The sequence below is a fragment of the Callithrix jacchus genome, chromosome 16, assembly GCF_049354715.1.
Source record: "Callithrix jacchus isolate 240 chromosome 16, calJac240_pri, whole genome shotgun sequence".
NCBI classification, from domain to species: domain Eukaryota; kingdom Metazoa; phylum Chordata; class Mammalia; order Primates; family Cebidae; genus Callithrix; species Callithrix jacchus.
Genome location: NC_133517.1, coordinates 17,359,102 through 17,379,163, shown reverse-complemented (window position 1 = coordinate 17,379,163; position 20,062 = coordinate 17,359,102). Strand labels below are relative to the sequence as shown.

The following is a 20,062-nucleotide window of genomic DNA, read 5'->3' as shown; positions in this document are numbered from 1 at the left end:
ACCCCTACCACCATTATTTTCTTATATCCTGAGCATATAATAAACATAATAGGTAGGGTCACTAAAACGAAGTGATTTCTCAGAGTCTCTCAGCCACAGCTGAGCTATTAGAGAGGACTTTGCAGAGGACATCTACACATATGGGTAGCTCAGGGTTCTCAGCTGTATTTTTAGTAATTTAGGTAAAGGAAACTTGGTAATGGCCTCAAATGCTGCAGCCCTTAAAGGATCCATCTTGTAGATGCTGACAAAGATATGGAGAAAGGGGCCCCCTCATACATTGTTGGAGGGGATGTAAATTAACACAGCTACTATGAAGAACAGCATGGAGGTTCCTTAACAAACAAAAAATGGAATATTCACATGATCCAGTAATTTCACTACTGGATATATAGCCAAAAGAAATCAATCAATATATTAAAGAGATAGCTGCACTCCCATGTTTATGGCAACACTATTAACAATAGCCAACATATGGAATCAACATGAGTGCCCATCATCAGATGAATGGATAAAAAAAAAAATGTTATACAGCAAAAGCAACTCTTAGCAGGGTAAATAGATACCTACAGAATGAGAGAACATTCTTGCAAACAGTGCATCCCACAATGGTCTAATAGCCATCATCTGTAAGGAACTTAAACAAATTTACAAGGAAGAAACAACCCCATAAAAAAGTGAGTGAAGGACATGAACAAACACCTCTCAAAAGACATTTATGTGGCCAATGATCACATGAAAAACAGCTCAACATTACCATTAGAGAAATGCAAATCAAAACCCCAGTGCGGCACCATCTCATACCAGCCAAAATGGGTATTATTAAAGTCAAAAGGTAACAGATGCTGGTAAAGTTGTGGAAAGAAAGGAATGCTTATACACTATTGATGAGAGTGTAAATTAGTTCAAAGACTGTGGAAAACAGTGTCACAGTTCCTCAAAGACCTAAAGACAAAAATATCACTTGACCTAGTAATCCTATTACTGGAGATATACCCAAAGGAATATAAATCATTGTATTAAAGACACATGCACATGTATGTTCATTGCAGCACTGTTCACAATAGCGAAGACATGAAATCAACCCAGACACACATCGGTGATAGATTGGATATACACCATGGAATACTATGCAGCCATAAAAAAGAATAAGATCGTGTTCTTTTTCAGGGACATGGATGGAGTTGGAAGCCATTATCCTTAGCAAACTAATACAAGAACAGAAAACCAAATGCCACATTTCCTCACTTATAAGTGAGAGCTAAATGATGAGAACACATGGACATATGAAGGGGAACAACAGACACTGGAGCCTTTCAGAGAGTAGAGAGTGGGAAGAGGGAGGGCCAAGAAAAATAACTAATGAGTACCAGACTTAATTCTGAGGTGATGAAATAGTCTGTAAAGCAAACCCCCATGACACAAGTTTACCTATGTAACAAACCTGCATATGTACCCCGAACTTAAAAGTTAAAAATGGAAAATATAGTATATATGTTTATATACACAATAAAATATTGTTCAGCCATGAAAAAGAATGAGCTCTGTCCTTTGCAGGAACATGGATGGAACTGAAGGCCATTATGTTACATGAAATAATCCAGGCACAGAAAGGCAAACATTTCATGTTCTCACTCTCATGCAGGAGGTAAAAAAGTGAATCTCATGAAGATAGAGAGTAGATTGGTGGTTACCACAGAGGGGAAGGGGAGGGGCGAGGATGAAGGAGGAACAAAGAATATAATTGTATGTACTGCCACTGAACTGTACACTAAAAAGTAGAAAAGATGTAAAATTATATATATATCAAATTATATATAATATATATTTTTTACCTCAATAAAAATTTTTTACAAAAGACAGTACATCTTTTGATGCAGTATCCTAGTTATTTCCCTGATTTAATTTTTTTCTTAAGAAACGACTTCCATTTACTGAGCATCAGTTAGTACTCACCTATGCCTTTCGTCACCCCCACTTTACAGGTGAGAAACTGAGGGTAAAAAGGATTTAAACAACTTGCTGGAGATCCCATGGCAGCTTAGGAGGAGCTGCAATTGGAAGCTGGCCATTGGATTTCAGAGTTTACGCACTTAATCATGCTTCTATTTGGCCTCTGGATACCACCAAGAAGGGCAGTTGTGATTAATTCTTTCAACAGCCCTGCATGCCAGGTATCTTATCATTTCTACTTGATTCAATTGAGGCTCTAGAAAGTAAAATAGCTTGACCAATTTCAACCTATTTTTTTAACTGAGTGAAATCCAGAAGAAAACAGATGTGTCTCTTCATGCTCAGATTTTCTTCTCCAGCACTGGGACATTCATGGCAAACTGGGCTTATTATGACCAAGTGTGAGTCTGCAGCTTAGAAAGAAGAAATGAATTTATTTTTTATTGGATCTTACAGGGGCAAATAGTAAATTCTTGCCAATGCCGATATGAGTTCAGGTGAGAACGATCAGAGAGCTCATCGACAAACAATGTCCCCTAGGTCGCCAATTACATACCAAGGTGGGGAGTTGGGATACACACTCTGCTCACTCTGGGAGAGCCAGGTTCATTTTTTGAATAAATACATGGCGCTGATTGAATCCATCTGGTTTTGATTCAGCCCAGCAGCCTCAGAAAATGCAGAAGTCAGTCAGCTCTCTACTGGGGTCCAATGTCTACACAAGGCCAGTTTATGCTCAGGTAGCCCAGGCACTGCCTATGCCTCAGTTGCCACATTGAACCCAAGCAAACAGAGCCTGGCACGAGCCCTCAAGGGATAGTGCTTCCCATCACTCACTGTTCTGAGCTTTTTGTCCGTGTGTCTGGGTCCAGATGAATGAGATTTACATTGTCTTAATAAATATTAATAGCCATTTTAATCTTAGTAAACCCTTTACATGAGATATTCAAATGACTACCCAGTCATCTCAAGTCCCCAGTTAGAGTGAAGTCATCTCCTTGAAAAGCTGTATCAGCCCTCCCAGGCCTTTTGGGCCCCACTGAGCTGGGTCTGTATGAAAGGAAACACATTTGGGGATAAAGAAAACAGGTGCTTAGGATAGGCATGCCATAGTTCACATTCATTGCCCCATTCCCATTTTCAAATAATGGATTCCAGCCTCTGGTTGCAGTTCATTTTACCATCTGTCCTCTATTACTTTTAACAGGGAATATTTTATAGTATCAGTGATCATACTAGAAGTTAATATCTAGAGTACTTACACGGTATCAAAGAAGAAGCTATGTTTTTTTTTCAATGCATTATTTCACTCAGTCCTTCCAGCCATACTGTTAGGTAGACATCACTCTCATTCCCACTTTACAGATGAGAAAACAGTCTCAGGGAGGTTGCTTGTCCAGAGATATATAAGCAGTAAACAACATGACAATTTGAAATTCAAACTGAGGCTTGTTTGCACCAAATATTTGGCTGCCAATGGAATAGCCATGTCATTACAATCTTTTTGTTAAAAACCATAACGATCTGGGACCAATAATACTGCACAGTTTGAAAAACGTGGAGTGGGAGGGTACAAAGAGAGAGATTACTTTAAAAAGTCTAGCAAATTAAGAGATTGTAAAGTAAATTTTTAAGTCCCTTCCTATCCATAGGATCAAACTGAATAAGCTTCACATTCATGAGCCATGAAAACTGGAAGGTATCTCAGGAATTACATAGTTCAAACTTCTTATTTTACACAAGAGGGAATTGAGAAACAGAGAGGTGAAGTAATTTGTCTGAGGTTATCATAATCATAAACATCCGGATTATTTACTAAGAGATTTGTTCTTCTTCTTAACAACACATTGGGATATACGTGGACCAAATCCTAACACAAAATAAAATATTTTACTATGGCTCATTTCTTTATGTGTACATCCCCACTTAGTGATGTTCTCTGGCTCATCTGTCTTAGCAGATGGAAGTTCTAGAACACTCAAAACAACTATGTACAAATGAAGTCAGCATAATTATTGATATGGTTTGGCTCTGCTGTCCCCACCCAAATCTCACGTTGAGTTGTAATCCCCAGTGTCAGAGGTAGGGCCTGGTGGGTGGTGACTGGATCATGGGGGTGATTTCTAATGGTTAAACACCATCGCCCAAGTGCTGTCTAGTGAGAGAATTCTTGAGAGAGCTGGTTGTTTAAAAGTGTGTGGCACATTTCTGTATCTCTCTCTCTCCTGCTCCACTATGTGAAGATGTGCCTTCCTTTCCTTCACTTCTGCCATGATTGTAAGTCTCCTGAGGCCTTCCTGGCCATGATTCCTATACAGCCTGCAGAACTGTGTCAATTAAACCTCTTTTCTTCATAAATTACTCAGTCTCGGGTAGTTCCTTATAGCAATGCAAGAATGGACCAATACAGTTTTTCTCCAGAATCATCAATACTTTCCTATTTCAGAATCCAAAATGATAATGTGCCATTTTTGAGAGGATAGCTGCTGCCTCTAGTTTACACTGATGTCCTGCACCAATAAGTTGTGTGTCTCAGAAGGAATTATTTTATGGCAGTTGGAGTGAGCTGTCTATATGTTTCCACCATTGCTAAGCATCCGGCTGAACAATGGGGTCCTCACTGGCGGGGATTGTGTGTTCTTATTGCTGTCCTCATTGTCCTAAGACAAGCTCTGGCACAAAGTCTATACTCGCTGAAAGATTGCTGAGTAAATGATAAAGATGGATGAATCTTAAGACCCAGAAATCTGTCTCATCAGTGAAGCAATGTAGTGAGAGACTTATCATTAATTACATTAATTATGATATGATATATGATATGTTATTTCATATTACAGAATAACAGAGCAGAAACATGAAAAGGCAGCCCAGGCCTAGGTGGAGTCTCAATCAAATTCTAGACTAATAGTGTTAAAATATGCAAATGCCTTTCCAGGATTAGACTGCCCCATTTCAAATTATCAACCACAAAACAGCCAGTGGTCACCAAGGTGCCCTACACTGTTACCATTTTGAAGAGGAAGAGTAGTGATATGAGGCAGTGAAGACGCACTTTAGAAATTCCTTTTAATGGTTATGGGGATTGAGATGTTTTTAGGTTAAATATCTCTGTGAAAGCTCAAGCCATAAGTGATGTTTTGGAAATTGATTAATTCTTTCTCATTCAACATTTGTTGGATATTGTGCCATGCACCAAAGATATAAACATGCAAAAGACATGATTCTCTGTTCTCAAGGAAACTACAGTATTGGGAGGAGGGGTAAGAATATACAAAGTAAACACACAATTACAATAAAGTCGGGTTAAGACAACTGGCTCTCACATCAAACTACCATTGCCCACTCCCACTGTGTATTCATTAGCTGTGTAACATGAATGAGTTCCTTTACTTCTAAAAGCCTTGGGTCATCAAAGGTAAAAGAGGGGTCATAGTGCTAATATCTATCATGCAAAGTTCTCAGGTGGGTTAGATGAGATAATATATATTAATGCTTAGCAGAGCTTGTCATCAATATTCAAAAAGCTATGATAATAGTGGCTATTACACTTCCATTGTAAATGCATTAACAGAAATATAAATAGGGGTAGGGTGACTGAGAAAAACAGGATTTGGGGGGAAGTAGAGGAAGACCATCTTCCTCAAGGATCATAAAGATGCATCAGTAGGCAGAATGTGTCTTTGAAGTTGGATGACTGGATTTGGGATAGGGAATGGCTGTCTCTCCGTTGGGTTTCTGACAGGTAAAGTCCAAAGGGTTGGAGCCATTTAAAAACCTCCACTGTTCAAAGCAAAGCTTATATTCCCAACCAGCTAGATCAGAGAGTGTGAAGAAGAGCAGAAGATGAAGCAGAGGAGGAAATGCAGAAGATGGATCATAACCTTACTTTATTTCAATTGTTTTGCAGGTCATTAAATTTTTCATAAATTACCCAGCTCAGGTCATTTCTTAAAGCAAGGCAAAAATGGACTAACACAATTATTCTGCAGAATCATCCATACTTTCCTATTTCAAAATACGAAATGTTAATGTGCCATTTAATCAGGGAAGTGACGTACCAGAGTTTTGGAAGGGTCACCCTGGCTATGATGTAACCTAGAATGACTCAGGAGAGATGAGACTAGAGGCAGGGATACTGGTACTGGCTAAGAAGCTGTTGCAGTAATGAAAGAGGAAATGATGAGAACCTAAACAGGCAATAGTAATGGGAGCAAAGAGAAGTGAAGAGATTTGAGAGGTTTATAAGAAGAAAGTGGTAGGACTTAACAATTAATTGGATGTTACCAAAGCAAGGGGCAGTCAGTCAAGGATGGCTCCTGGACTTCTGGCTTGAGAGACCGGGTGAAAGAAAGAGCAGTAGAGTGAGAAAGATGATGCTTTCAGTTTGAGACATGTCAAGTTTAAGATTCCTTATATGTCTTTCAGGGAGAAAGGTCTAGCAGGCATCTGGATAGAAATGTCTGGCACTCAGGAGAAATACAGGTTATTCAAGTCATGGAGAGGATCCAAAAAATTATTTTATGCTTTGAAAATACTTGATATTAAGCCACCTACTGAATCCATTTTTGTTGCTGTTGTTAAAGATGAGAACACCAAATACAGAATATATGGTTCTTCTAAAAGATCCACCTTCAATTTTACTAAAGTGAATGACCCACTTTGATGAATAGAATAATAACTTCGAAGGTCTCTTATAACTCTAATGTTACGATTCTATTGTTCATCTGGAATTGCCTTTTGAGGACAGCACACCTGTGGCCTTAAATCTGCCTTGGTGAACATGTGAAATTTCTTTAAATGAAGGTTCATTACATGTAAAGCCATACAAACCCAAACATGCAGTGATGATGCTTAGAGCAAAGAAAAACCAAGTAAAGACACTATCTACATTTACCTACTCTGATCCCAATTGGCTGCAAACAGCAAAAGAATCTTCCTGCCGTAATGGTCTCGGTTTTCCAGCACCCCGGGGAACCCATCGATCAGAGCCCTCTTAATGCCGGGATCATCTGCCTTGAAGTTTTTGAACATGTCCAGGTTTAGCTGGCGGTACTGGAAATACTGAGCCAGGAGTCTAAAGGCATCCGCTTGGTGAAACTTCCTGGCTCGGAGGAATCTCAGGATGAAGGCATCATCTGTACGTAAAAATCCAATGTCAGGCCTGGTGATGATCATGTCCCTGACTTGCTGAATATCCTGATGTAAAACATGTGGGTTTTCATTCAGTTCCAGGCGAGCTTTTTCTATAGTCTCTGGACTGAGTCCAGCCTGTAAATGGGTCATCTTGGCCAAATCTCCGTTCCAAGCGTTTAACTTCTGATATTTTGGAAGAAGAGAGATTGGTCCCATTCACCTGATGGTCTGCTGAAACTGTGTCCCATTCAACAGTGTCTTACTACCAGACTGCCCTGGAACAGACAAATAGAGGGTCTTCTTTCACATTCAGGCCCTATGTGGTGGTGTCCATCCAAAAGAGAAGCAAAACCGAGGCCATTGCTTACTGAAAAACAAATACACACAAAAGAAACAAAACAGAGATGATACAAAGAAAGTCTGGGCAAATTAATTGGAGCTTAGATAGAAAAATGGTATATTAGATTGCGTGTCTGATTAGATCAGGTATCCGAAGAACAAATGATAAATTATCCTTAAAATGGGGTATTGAGCATAAGTTGATTATAGACAACTTGAATACCTAATATGCAAATATTTGAAATATGTTTGGGAATGTTTTAGTTCTATCGACCAGTTAACATAATAGTGCCTGACCAGATTAGCAATAGAGTGCACTTTTATTAGTTACCTTAAGAAAAAGTGAGAGGAGAGAAGGATACTTCTCTGTGACAGCATGCTTTATGGGACCACTCACAGGCTTAGATATGGCAAAGAAATTATAGCTATGGTACAATTTATTGCTTCCTATTGGCCTCTTTTCTCAAACAGAAGTATCTTACAGAAATGCCCCTTCCCCCACTTTTTAAAAGCCAGCCATTTGTATCTTAACTATAAAACAGCTTTCCCTGTTTTAACCCCACCGGTGTTTGTGACTTAAAGGAGTCCTCCATCAGTGTGTGTGAAGGGTGGGGGTGGGGACAGACTTATGGCTGGAAGCTTGACCTCTAATAATCAAATTCAACAATGGGCAAGGAGGCTCACAGGGACAGTTACAAATGACTATTATTTGCATTTGCCATTCTTTTACTAGGAAGGCAGAGGGACTTCAGATTGTTGATTGGCTCTTCACGCAACCCACTATCCATATGAGTTTAAAAATTCTTCCATTGTATATAACCTGCCTGTTCTCCTACGACAGCTTCTGTTCTGTCTGTTCTCCTATCTTTACTTATGATAATTGTATTTTAATCCACTCAGATACATCCTTTATGATTTCTCCACCAAAATGGTATACAGAGAAACACCCAAACTGTTTACATCTTATTTTAAATATAAATGCTTAAACTCTTGCAGACATCCGTTTGGTCTAACCTGGAAGTTCCAAAAATCAGAAGACACACTAGGTATACATAAACTTAGAGGCATATATTTTTCCTAGCTTTCCTAAGTCAACCTTATCTGCAATAAGAGGTAGAATATTTATTCCCAATGTAATCATTATTGGTAAAACTTTATCATACAAAATAACTTAAATGATGATTCTTCTGCTTAATTTAAGACTAACAATAATTTAAGAGAGACAATCAGCCCACATATTTCTACTTTATATTGTCTTTGGATATGGAGGAGATGAAAGCCAGTTTAAGTAACTGGTATTCATTTTCAAGATAATAGAAAAATAAAAATAATTTTATTTATAAAATGTCAACTTCGTAAAGTAACTTGTAAGAAAACAGTATTTAGCTCTGTGATATTCTGTAAGAAACATAAGAGTCTTACTTCTCACTGATTTGGAGGACTCATCAGAGTAAAGGAAAATAGTGTCACAAACGATTCCCAGTATTGGAAACAATTTCAAAACCTATTAGTTTAATGCCCACCTGATGTTAAAATTCCTTCTCCGACAGCCCTTTCAGAAAGCGGCCTCACCCAACATCTTCCTTCTCCAGTTCTTCCCTACACTCATTGCAATCTATTTTTGACATGCTGCTGAAACTGCTCATGCCAATCAATGACATGGATGATGATATAACTTCTAATCCAAACTCAGGCACTACCAGGTGCTAATAATAATGATGCTGCTAGAATAATGGCTTCCAAGCAAACTCAGACAGGTGGTCATTCTACGAGTGAATGTCATTTTTGTTACTACAGCAAATAAACAAACTTCAGCACCTGCTGTAGGTGAGCTCTCTCACTATTTGATGTTGACTACATCATCCTTCTTAGACCTCCTTCTCCCATTTCCCCATTTTTTCTGTGACTCCATTTACCCTTGATCTGTCACCTAGCCCTTTGTCTCTCCCTCTCCATCTTCTCTTTCCGTGCTCACATCTTCAATGTTAGTATTTTCCAAGATGCTGCCCCCATGAGCCCCCATCTACAACTTCAGTCCGTAGCTCCCTCCTGATTTTCAGGCTGCACACTCTACATTCTACTGAACATCTCCACTTACTTGACTCACAGACAACACAAATTTGGTATGTCCAAAACTGAGATAATCATAGTTCCTTATACTGAATTTGCTCCTCTACCATTGTCTTTTGGTAAATGACATAATCATCAATGCATTTTTCCATGCAAGAAACCGTGGAGTCAACTATCACTCCACCTCTCTCTTATTACCCACTACCAGGCAATCACTTCCACAACATTTTTCAAATTTGCCCAATTATTTCCATCCCCATGATCACTGTCTTTGTTTATACTGCATTACTCCTCATCTGTTTAGTCCTGCAACATTCTCCCTGTTGGTACCCTTGCTGCCAGTTCATTCTCTGCATTTCAACCCATTCTCTGTATTACAGTTGAAATATGCTCATGTCACTCCTTGATTAACATCTATCATTAGCATCTAGTTGCCCTAGGATAAAGTATAAAACTAGGTAGCATGGTTTCAAGACCTTTCACTTTCTGGTCCCTTTATAACTCTCCAGATTTATTGTCTGATCATGCAGCCATTGGCAGTTTCTTCTCACCTTTGTGTGCCTTGGTAAAAACTACTCTCTCTCTCTCTCTCTCTCTCTCTCTCTCTCTCTCTCTCTCGAATGACGACTGATTGACTCATCTTTGCCCTTCAGAAGTAAACTTGAAACTCATTTCCCCAGGAAACCCTTCCTGACCTTCAGAGGTCACAGTAGTCCCACATCCCTGACCACGCCATATTCTATTGCTATTTTCCTTTTCTCTCACTTTATCCAGAACACCTGACAAAGAACGACTGCATTTAATTCATCTGGGTATCCCTGACACAGGGCATGGCCCAAAGAGGGTCCACTCTATGAACAGAGTGACTTCATTGCATTCACCACAACATCCTCAGTGCCTAGTACAGTGCCTGCCAGGAAGTAGATGCTCAGTAAATAGACCGAGAACACATGAATAAAGAAAGTAGTTAAAATGTTTGAATGAATGAGTAAGTGTATCAGTACCTCCAGGACAGTTTATTCCTAAGTGAGGTGTTGCGGCTGATTGATTAATGTCTTTGCTCATCTACAAAGTATTTTGTTTTTCCTGGAGAATTTAGCCTAAGCACATTGTGCTTCAGATTCTCACCTCCCAAAGCATGCCAGGTGAGGTTCACAGTTCCAAGCCACAGAACACAGTGCATGAAGCACAAGGCACAGCAATGGCTCATTCCCTACAGAAGATTTAAAGCTTGGAGCAAGTTACTTACCTTACAGTTCAGGGAACTCAACAATGTTTCTGAGATAAATTACTATGGGTTCAAAGAGAAAGTTGAGATTTCATTTTTCATGGCCTGCTTCCACATATAGCTATGCCTCCAATCTATAATATCTGACACAAATTTGCTTCAATCTATATCTTTATTCTCTGCTCAGCATACAGTAGAAGCTTCTGGGGAGAATACTCAAGCCAGGGTCATGGGGTATCATCACTTAGGATAACATAGATATTTTCTGTTAAAGGCAAATTCTTCATACTAGTAGTCTGAATAGGCTGCTACTTAAATAACAACTTGAATTGATAATATTTAAGGCACTAGAAAGGCTATATGAAGAATGTTCATCAGGATGTAGTGTTTGCATTTGACTATAATACTTTGTTCACATAAAGGACTTGGTTCTCATTCAGCTTTTCCAAGTTATAAAGGAACACGTTGAACTTGTATCACATGAAGAACTGGAAATGATTTTCTGTGCTGGTGGTATTAATAATAAGACCTATTATTTATTATAGCTATTTATTATACCCTAGGCATTTGCAGACTCTCTTTTTATAAACTACAGTATCTAATCCTCAGAACAACTATATGAAGTGAGTATATTATTGTCTTCATTTTTCAAATGAGGAAACTAAGGCATATAGAGAGGTTAAATGACTACCCAAAATTACACAGCCACTAAGGGGCAGAAACTGGATTGGGCCCAAAGTAATCTTTCTCTGAACGCATGCTCTTTACTGTTTTGCTGTTCTTTTATGTGTGGCAGAGAGGTTCTATTATTTATGATTTAAGACCCATGTGACCATCTGCAAGTCTCAGAACCTCACTCTGGTTTCCTAACATTCCTTTTAATCTTACCATTTTATGAGCCTAAATATGCCAGTGGATAAATAGATTTTCTTGGCTGGCTTAATCCTGTGCCTTACAGATGTCTAGTTGCCATCTCTTTCTCCTTCCGTCATTGGAAGAAGACCGTAGCTGTAGCTGTCTATGCCTTTTCCAGCTATCACTAATTTTTGCTCTTCATTTAGATATTTCCTTTGGCAAAAATGACACGTCAAAGATCACAGATCTTGTCATTCTGTTTGAAGGATTGATTGCTCTGCCTAGCAGAGTGCCAAGCACGGTGTCAGCACTGAAATGTGCTTGATGATCAAAACAGGCCAGTTTAGGCAGATTCATGTGATCCTCAGAGACCATCGCCCCCCAGCGTGGTTTAGTCCCATATGATTCTGTACTTGGAGACCATTTCAAATGCATAGAGAGTAATTCATAAACATTCTCTGGGGAGGGCAAGGTGGAAGATACCTCCTTTCACTCCAGTCTACACCTTTTCCAGCAAACCAGAAAATTAGGTAGTGGTATTTTTGTATGAGAGGGAGGAAAGAAGAGTATCCATATTATGATATTTAAAATCATGTCATCTGTAGATTCTAGTTTTATATTTTATCTCAAGATTCCATTAGAAAAAAATATATATATATATTTCCTCATACAGAATTTAGTCTTAAGAAAGTAAATCTACAAACATACATAGTATTCTTTATGAATCAAAGAGTCTAAGCATAAAAATACTTTCAGAGTATGAAAATCCAAGTGAAATCAATTTGGTAATTTTGTGATCTATTATTCTCATTTGTTTATTTTGTTATAATCTTCAGAAATGCGCATAAAATATATCATGAAAAAGTCAGAATAATATTAGCAATGCCTTATATACAAATATGTACATGTATGTGTGTATGTAGTATTTCAAGGCATTTTATATCAATTATCTTTTTTCTTTGTTACAATGATGCTGTGATAGACAGAAGAAAGATAATTCCCTGGGAAGAGCTGAGGTGAAATCCTGTGAAATAATGTTGGTAAAACTGCTTCTGAAAGGAAAAAATTTACTTTACATTAACTGTAATATTCTTGTTGATATAATTATGCTGTCTCCAGGTAAATATTTGGGGCACATAACAGCTAAGTCAGATAATGAGCTTGCCTTAAAGTTGGATAATCAACATATATTCATGGAGTATTATTAGGTGCCAAGGTCTTTGATATTATATAATCTAATTTCCATGCCAATCTTTAAAGCTATGTTGTCACTTATTAGATGAAAGGATAAATCTGAGATTTAGATATGGCTGAAAGAACAAAGATTTGCACTCAAACATACTTGTCGCACGTTTTGTCCAAGACTCTACCCTGCCTCTCCAAGTAGGTGCTGTCTTTAACATCACTCTGAGTATCAGTGCCCTCACATTCAATTACACTCACACAATAGGTACACAGCCACACCCTACCAGTCCTAAAGGACATCATGTAAGAGATGTTGTAAAATGGCCAAAATTTGGGGAGAAAATAGAATATTGTTGTCATGATCAGAAAGATAAAATCTGTAAACCTAAATATTATTTGAAATACAAGGACATTAATAACCGCTGAACAACACCTCAAATTTGCATGGCTTCTGGGTGTTCTTAGTAATATAAAGAATAATTTTTAAGTATATATACATTTAAATTAATACAAAAATAAAATAAACTATACCCATATTTGTTTTGTGAGTTTCTCTTACAAGAAAAGGATGAAAAGTTAATCTCAGTGACAACACTTGATTGTCTAACCAACTACCTCATCCATTGGTATGTGTGAAGTTATGTTTCAAATTTTCAATATATTCTGAATTGGGTTAACCCTTACAGTTCTTTACCTTGCTAAAACCTTACTACAAAATTTTAAATTGAATATGCATTTTTACCTAGGAATGCCAAAGGAATTTTTATACTGAATGAAATAAAAATAGATGCTGCTGATACATCTAAACCAAAACTGAAAATCATAGTGACCAAAAATCTTTCTAAATGCAATTCTATTTGAAATCTTTCTTGAAAGATAATACACTCCCTCATACACAGCCTATTGAACCTACATTCAAATCTCAGAGGCTGGTTGATTACATGTTCCATGGTGCTGACCAGAAGGAGTCCTTTTTTCCAATTGATGAATTTTCAAATTGGCCATTATGGTTTGTAGGAGTTCTGCATGAGTACTGGCTAACGATCATCAGACCTGTGGTTAACAAAGTGACCATGAATTCATTGACTTTCTTTACATGTTAGCCAACTTACAGGCATGAACTATCTGTAGCAGGGACAGGGAGAGTAGTCTGGAAGGACAGAGAGGAGACTCTCAATTATCTGAAAGTGTGGTGTGACCAGAATTTATCTTGTGCTTCACAGTCCACCTTCTATCACGTTCAGCTCAGTCCTAGCCTAGGACTAACTCTTGCCAAATAAATCATTGTGCAGACTCCCTTGGCTCCCTTTAAAACAGCAAAAAAGCACACAGTCATTTGCTCCCATTTGCTCCTGCTCTTAAGAAATGTTAAAAGTAGATTGAAATAAGTTCCATCAGAGTAGTGACACTGAAAACCTGTAAACAAAATAGATGCCAGGTCAGAATTAGAACACACTTTGGCTCAGGGAAGATGGACCTATGTGACAGAGGATTCTAGAACCAGTTTGCAGTTTTCTTTGGGACAAATAATGCAAGGGTTGAAGGGGAAGCCAACTTATAGAGAAAGTTTGGGATTTTTGTTCCTCCTCACTGTATTTAATAGAAAAAGTCTTTAATTGAAGTAGCATTTACCTTACACCTCAGTGTATTTTAAATAAAGAAAATATATAGGGAAAACATTTTGAGCCATAGAACATTAGATTGGGATGTTTCACAGGCTATTCAACTATCTCCATAAGAAGTCATTGGCAGTTGATACTCCCATTTTTAAAACAGATTAGTTGTGCTTCTTAGGGTTATCAATGGGAAGAGAATGAAAAAAAAAAAAGGTGACCTCTCTGTAATCAAAGGGAAAGAGCATTTCTCTAAGAATAGTCTTTTTTTTTTTTTTAAGTAAGAGGACATAAAGGAATGTAAGAAAGGCAGAACTCACCCCAAAATGACCATTAACTCTCTTTGCCCCCTTTTCTACTAAATGTTTTCCCTGCAGATCCATGTAACTGTGACCCTTCCGGATGTGACTGCACAGGCAACGGCAGCAGCAGGAATCACAGCTAAGAAAACTGCCTGGGAACAGTAAAGCACAACAGCATGCTTAAGAGTGAGGTGGGAGGAAAGAGGCTATTTTTATAACTTTCTCCTCAATTAGAAATAGAATTTCTGAGCTCTTATTGCCTCAGAACATGGGGTGGTTTTGTTTTGTTTTAGAATGAGTGTCATATTTAACAGTCAGACATAAAAGTGAGAATGTTTAAAAAGAAAACTTTTCTTTGCCCTTGCTTCTCAAAGGGTAGTCCATGCATCAGCAATGGCATCAGCACCCAGAAGCTTGTTAGCGACAGCATGTCAGGACTTACCTAGGCCTACTGAACTGGTAACAGAATCCCCAGGCAATTTCTATGCAAATTAATGTTTGAGAAAAGCTGGTCTAGAGGATTTATAATGACCCAGAGGGGTTGAGAGGTAGGTTAATTGCCTCTGAGGCCAGAAACTCACACTCTGTGGACAGCCCTACTACACTGTCCAAGAGGAACATAAAAGCACCCACAATGTTGTTCTTTACCTACAGAGCAATGACACTCATAATAGCTTATCAGATCACCCAGTCAATTACTTTCACTACGTTTGCATGCTCTATATAACAACCACAAAAGAAGAAAGGGAGAAAGGGAGGGAAATTTAGAGAGAGGGAGGGAAAGAAGAAGGGGAGAAGAGAAAAAGGAAAGAGAAAAATCTTACGTGTTTTGTTTATTTTGTTTTATTTTGACCACACATTAAAGAAGCTTTTTATGTATGGTTCCTGTAATTTAACATCCACCCCCATCATGCTATTCTCAGGCCCATAACTTCCCTCCTACTTCCTCCAAAACTATGAAATAATGAACATTGAATAAGTTATGGAAATGACACACATAAATGTATGGAACTTTGCCTAAGAACTTTGATACTATTTAAGAAGCATAGATGGAAAAGGAGTCATCAGTTGTCTGCACAATATTCGGGAACTGGATATTTGGCTACAAACATCCTGGAAACAAGAGCAGATCATCTCAACCACATGTGGAGAAATTTCTGCTGGCTCAGAAATCAGGAAGCAGGAAAGCTCACAGGAAATTAGCCTTCCACAAGGAAAACTTTCTCTGATACTCCCTGTCACAGAACAGGTGCATTAAGCTACAGAGCCTAGGGCAACCTGACCTGAGAAGATATAAAAAAGGCTGTGGGAGGCATCAGAGATAGGGAAGAATAATGAACTTATTATCTGAATAAATGAAAGCTTTTTATGGGGCAGGGGATGTTTGACCCGTTCATTTTCAATCCATAAAGAATCAAGCAAAAGAACATAAATTTCCCTTAAGCTGAGAACAACTTAGATTGGCAATTAAGCATAGCTTCAATAAAGAGATATAACATCAGTTAGAGGTTGCAGAATTGTCAAAATTCACACTGTGGACCTTCTCCTGAAACAACTTTATTCCAGTAATATCTGGATAAAATGAACAATAATCAAAACAAGCAATATTTGAGAGAAGGTCGAAAAGAAGGTCTCTCGGCAATGTGAGGACTTATTTCTGGACTGAGTGCATACGGTCAAGCTTCATATTTTGTATGCTCATTCTGCTGTGCTGCCTCCTCTGTCTGAGTCACTGTGTAATGGGGACAGTAAAGAAGATCAAAGTCAGCCTTGATCCATTTACTAAGGACGGAAGGCTCTGCTATCAGGGAGTATGTAAAGTTGTGAATAGACTTCTTAAGGATAATAAAATGCCTTTCTTTGTTTTAAAAAAGAAACCTTCAGAAGTGAGCAGGCACTGTCAATTCTGAAGAGTTCAAGACTTTGCTTTTGGGAAATGAAAGACCTTCCAGCTTTGTACTCCACAATTCTAAAATGATGCACTTTTCTATGAGCCTGCCTACAAATATATATGATGACACTCTGCTGGAAAACGTTTTCTGTCCACCTTTAAATTCATTACAAAAATGAGTAATTTCTGTTATTGAAAATATTTTTAAAGGCAAAATAGCTCTCAATAGAAAACATTTAAGTAAGGAAGCCAGGATACTGGCATTCTATAAAAATTAATAAGCGCAGCATCACATTTCAGTCAGGAAAAGTTATTGCTTACAGACAGATGCCTGTAAATCTCACTGAAATAGCATTGTTTTAAAATTTCCCCACCCCAAGAGATTGTATTAAGCACAGGAAGAGAGAAGCTCTAGAGGCACTGGATTTCTGGCCTGCATTTCTGGTGTGAAGCAGCTAGAATTGGCAACATGTACACTTTTAAAAATGGTCTGAGCTGAACCATTCTTTGCAGACGGAAAAGGGAGTTTTAAGAATCTCGTTTATCAGGGACTGTTAGAAAGTCTTGTTTACTGTGGATATTACCAAACCAAGGAACATTACGTGAATGACCAAATTTTCTTCTATAAAATCCATTTCACCACATGTTTTGCTAGTTTTCTTATTTGGGATTCAAAAGTGAATGAAATTTAGAGGCAGGTGGAATTACATCTAAATAATTAATAGCAGTAATTAACTTTTGACACAATGCTATGATTCCTCATTCTCAAAGACAATTAAGTATGAATTCTTCCTCAAAACTTCTTCCGGAAGATTCATATTTGTGACTGTCTTTATTTTTGACGGTGCCTATAATGGTGAGCAAGCTGGTTTAGATGAAACTTGCTTCACTGTTTTTAAGAAACAGAACAAATGCACAAGGGTAATTTTAAAATCAAGCTTTTCTGTGCTCTGGTTTAAACTTTTTTGTCACATGTGACCTATCACTCCCATTTAAATAACCTCATTTTTTATTAAGATGCTAATTTCATAAAAAATAACTTGTCAAAAATCCCAATGCTTTACTGCTCAGTAAAAATCAATTAAATGAGCACCCAGCAAAAGATTTTTATTTATGATAGGCTCAGGCACTTATTTGCTGGTGCTTGTTAGGTCCTATAAAACAGATGATCCTGGCTACATCAAATAGGCACTATGACTTGGGCTTAGACTTTCGGGTTCAAATTAATCAGACATTTGAAAGATGTTCCAACTTCCCTTCAGCTGAGATAGAAAATGATAGCACTCTAAAAGCAGAGTCTGGTAAAACAGAGTTACATAAAATGCCTTTTCAATTTTTGCACTCTATTACCCTTTACTATTATAGGAAAATGGTGTTATCACCTGATTACTGAGAAAGCACACAAAATCTTGCCTTCGAAATCTGAGCCAGTCCTTGACTCGTGATGAACAAAGCAAGGCCATCTGCTGTGAATATCATTACTACTTTGGCCATTTGGGCAAGGAATCTATCTTCCTTGCTTCAAAGAGAGGTTTAAGATTGGAAAATTGAAATGAAATAAGTAGACAGAAAGAAACATTGGAAAAAATAGTTCATTTGAATGAGAGCCCACTTTCTTAGGCTATCATTACCATCATTTTATTTTTATTATGGCCACAGAGTTAACCTTTGGAGTCCCTATTTTACAAAACATTTTAGCTTAAAAAAAAAAAAAACTTAATTCCAGAGTTTCTGCATTAAACACTTAGGAAGGGAAATGGACGTGTGGGTGAATATGAGTCATCAGTCACCCCCACCCTGCTTCCTGGTGATTCTCCATCGGAAAACCAGAAACAGGTTGAGCTTACATTTCTATTTTTCTGGAATCACATAATGCCGTAGGCCATGTTAATTTCTTCAACTAAACAGTCTCTAATCTGCTGAAAGGCAGCTGGCTAACTGCTGGTGTCTGGCAAGTGCCCCATCTGTCCCCTTGCCTGGGGTCTCTCCCTCCTGCCTTCACTTTCCGTTTCTCTCAAACAGGCGTCTCTCTTTGTTTTCAGGGGTTCGTTCACCTGAACTTTCCTTCCTATGCCTGTCAACTTGAGCTCTTTCCCTCTACCCTGCGGACCTTGGGCTTTGTCTAAGTGGCAAGACACAGTTGTGTGACTGTAGTTACCGCGCTGGTGATGGTGGCGATGATGACGGTGATGGTAGAGATGGGGGTGCTGATGGTGTAAGGGGGCGCAGGCTGAGCGGGCGCCCGGAGGAGGGTGGACCGCGGAGGCGGCGGGGAGCAGGGTGCGGAAGGGATGGAGTGCAGAGGGTTGCAGATGGGAGCTGTCCACATACCGAAGTGCTGAAACGCCGCAGCCATGGCATCGCACAAGAGGGGGAAAGGCGGGGAGGCTCTGCAAATACAGAGGGGAGAAAAAAGGCAACAAATACCTTCACACGGCCGCCCAGCCTTGCTTTGGGAATGTATTTCTGCAGGTGTCCTCGCTGCTGAACTGGGTGGGTGAGGTCCCCTATTCTGGCAGGTTCGGGCTCAGATTTCTCTAGAAAGCTGTGAATGAGAGCTTGGGCTCCAAACGGGGCTGTGATTTTGGTAGGAGGCGTGTGCGCCCGATCTCTGTCCTTCTATACCGAGCCTAGCTTTCCCCTGGGTCCTAAATGCCTCCGTACTACAGCCCTCCCCGGTTCCGTCAAGACGTACCAAGAATTATTTGTAATTTTGTTAACACCTGGGCCAAAAACTACCGGAGCCATCGCTCACAACACAACCTTAAATATAGAATCTGTCAAATGAATTAATGAAAGCGCAAAAGCAGACGTGTATGTGTGTGTGTGTGTGTGTGTGTGTGTGTGTAAATCTGACAGATAAGAAAGTATCACAAACCTATAGAAAAAAAGGATAAATTTTTTTACTAACAAGTGGTGTTAAGAAAATGAACTATCTGAAAAGACAGATCAAAGTCTCATTTCACCAAAATAAATTAAATATAGATAGATGTTTTTATCAAAAACATGTAATTTAAAAATATGACTAGAAGAACAGAAATATTTTACCGATCTCAAAATAGGGAAGTTTTTCTAAGCCCAAGAGGAATAGAAAACATAAAGAAAAAAGATCAGTAAGTTTGAGTGCATAAAGACACTTCTGAATGTCAAAATCTGAAAAAGTAAATACAAATTACCACTTTAAGAAATTGTAGCAAGTAGATGTTTCATGCACAAAGTATCACATAAAAGGAAAAAACACGAACAGCATCTTAGAAAAAAAGGAGGAATGTTAAATGGCAAATAATCCACAAAAAAATGGGGACACATAATAAACATATTATTAACATCAATCTCACCTGTAAATGGAAATATGCAGTTTAATATGGCAGTTTGGGCTAAAGTTTTAAATATACATATTTCATAATATTGGAATAATAGTGAGAAACCATATTTTCACAAATCAATTTCACAACGTGTATCCAGCATCATAAATATACATGTCATTTAGATC

The 20,062-nt window shown here is 38.4% G+C and overlaps 1 protein-coding gene across 4 annotated transcripts in view; it reads right to left on the bottom strand.

Annotated features, from left to right (window-relative positions):
* Nucleotides 1-19,163, bottom strand: part of CLVS1 (clavesin 1) — a 197,625-nt gene extending 178,462 nt beyond the window's left edge. For 2 of the 4 annotated variants that reach the window (XM_078352523.1, XM_002758940.7), the window contains exons 1-2: nt 18,997-19,163; nt 6,848-7,453 (exon numbers count right to left, since the gene is read on the bottom strand). In XM_078352523.1, the coding sequence (XP_078208649.1) occupies nt 6,848-7,302 (455 nt within the window). In that variant the 5' untranslated portion in view covers nt 7,303-7,453; nt 18,997-19,163. Of the gene's footprint in view, nt 1-6,847; nt 7,454-18,900 lie in introns of all 4 variants that reach the window. The other 2 variants (XM_054246416.2, XM_035277664.3) reach the window with 2 other exon arrangements.
* Between the last annotated feature and the right edge of the window lie 899 nt (nt 19,164-20,062).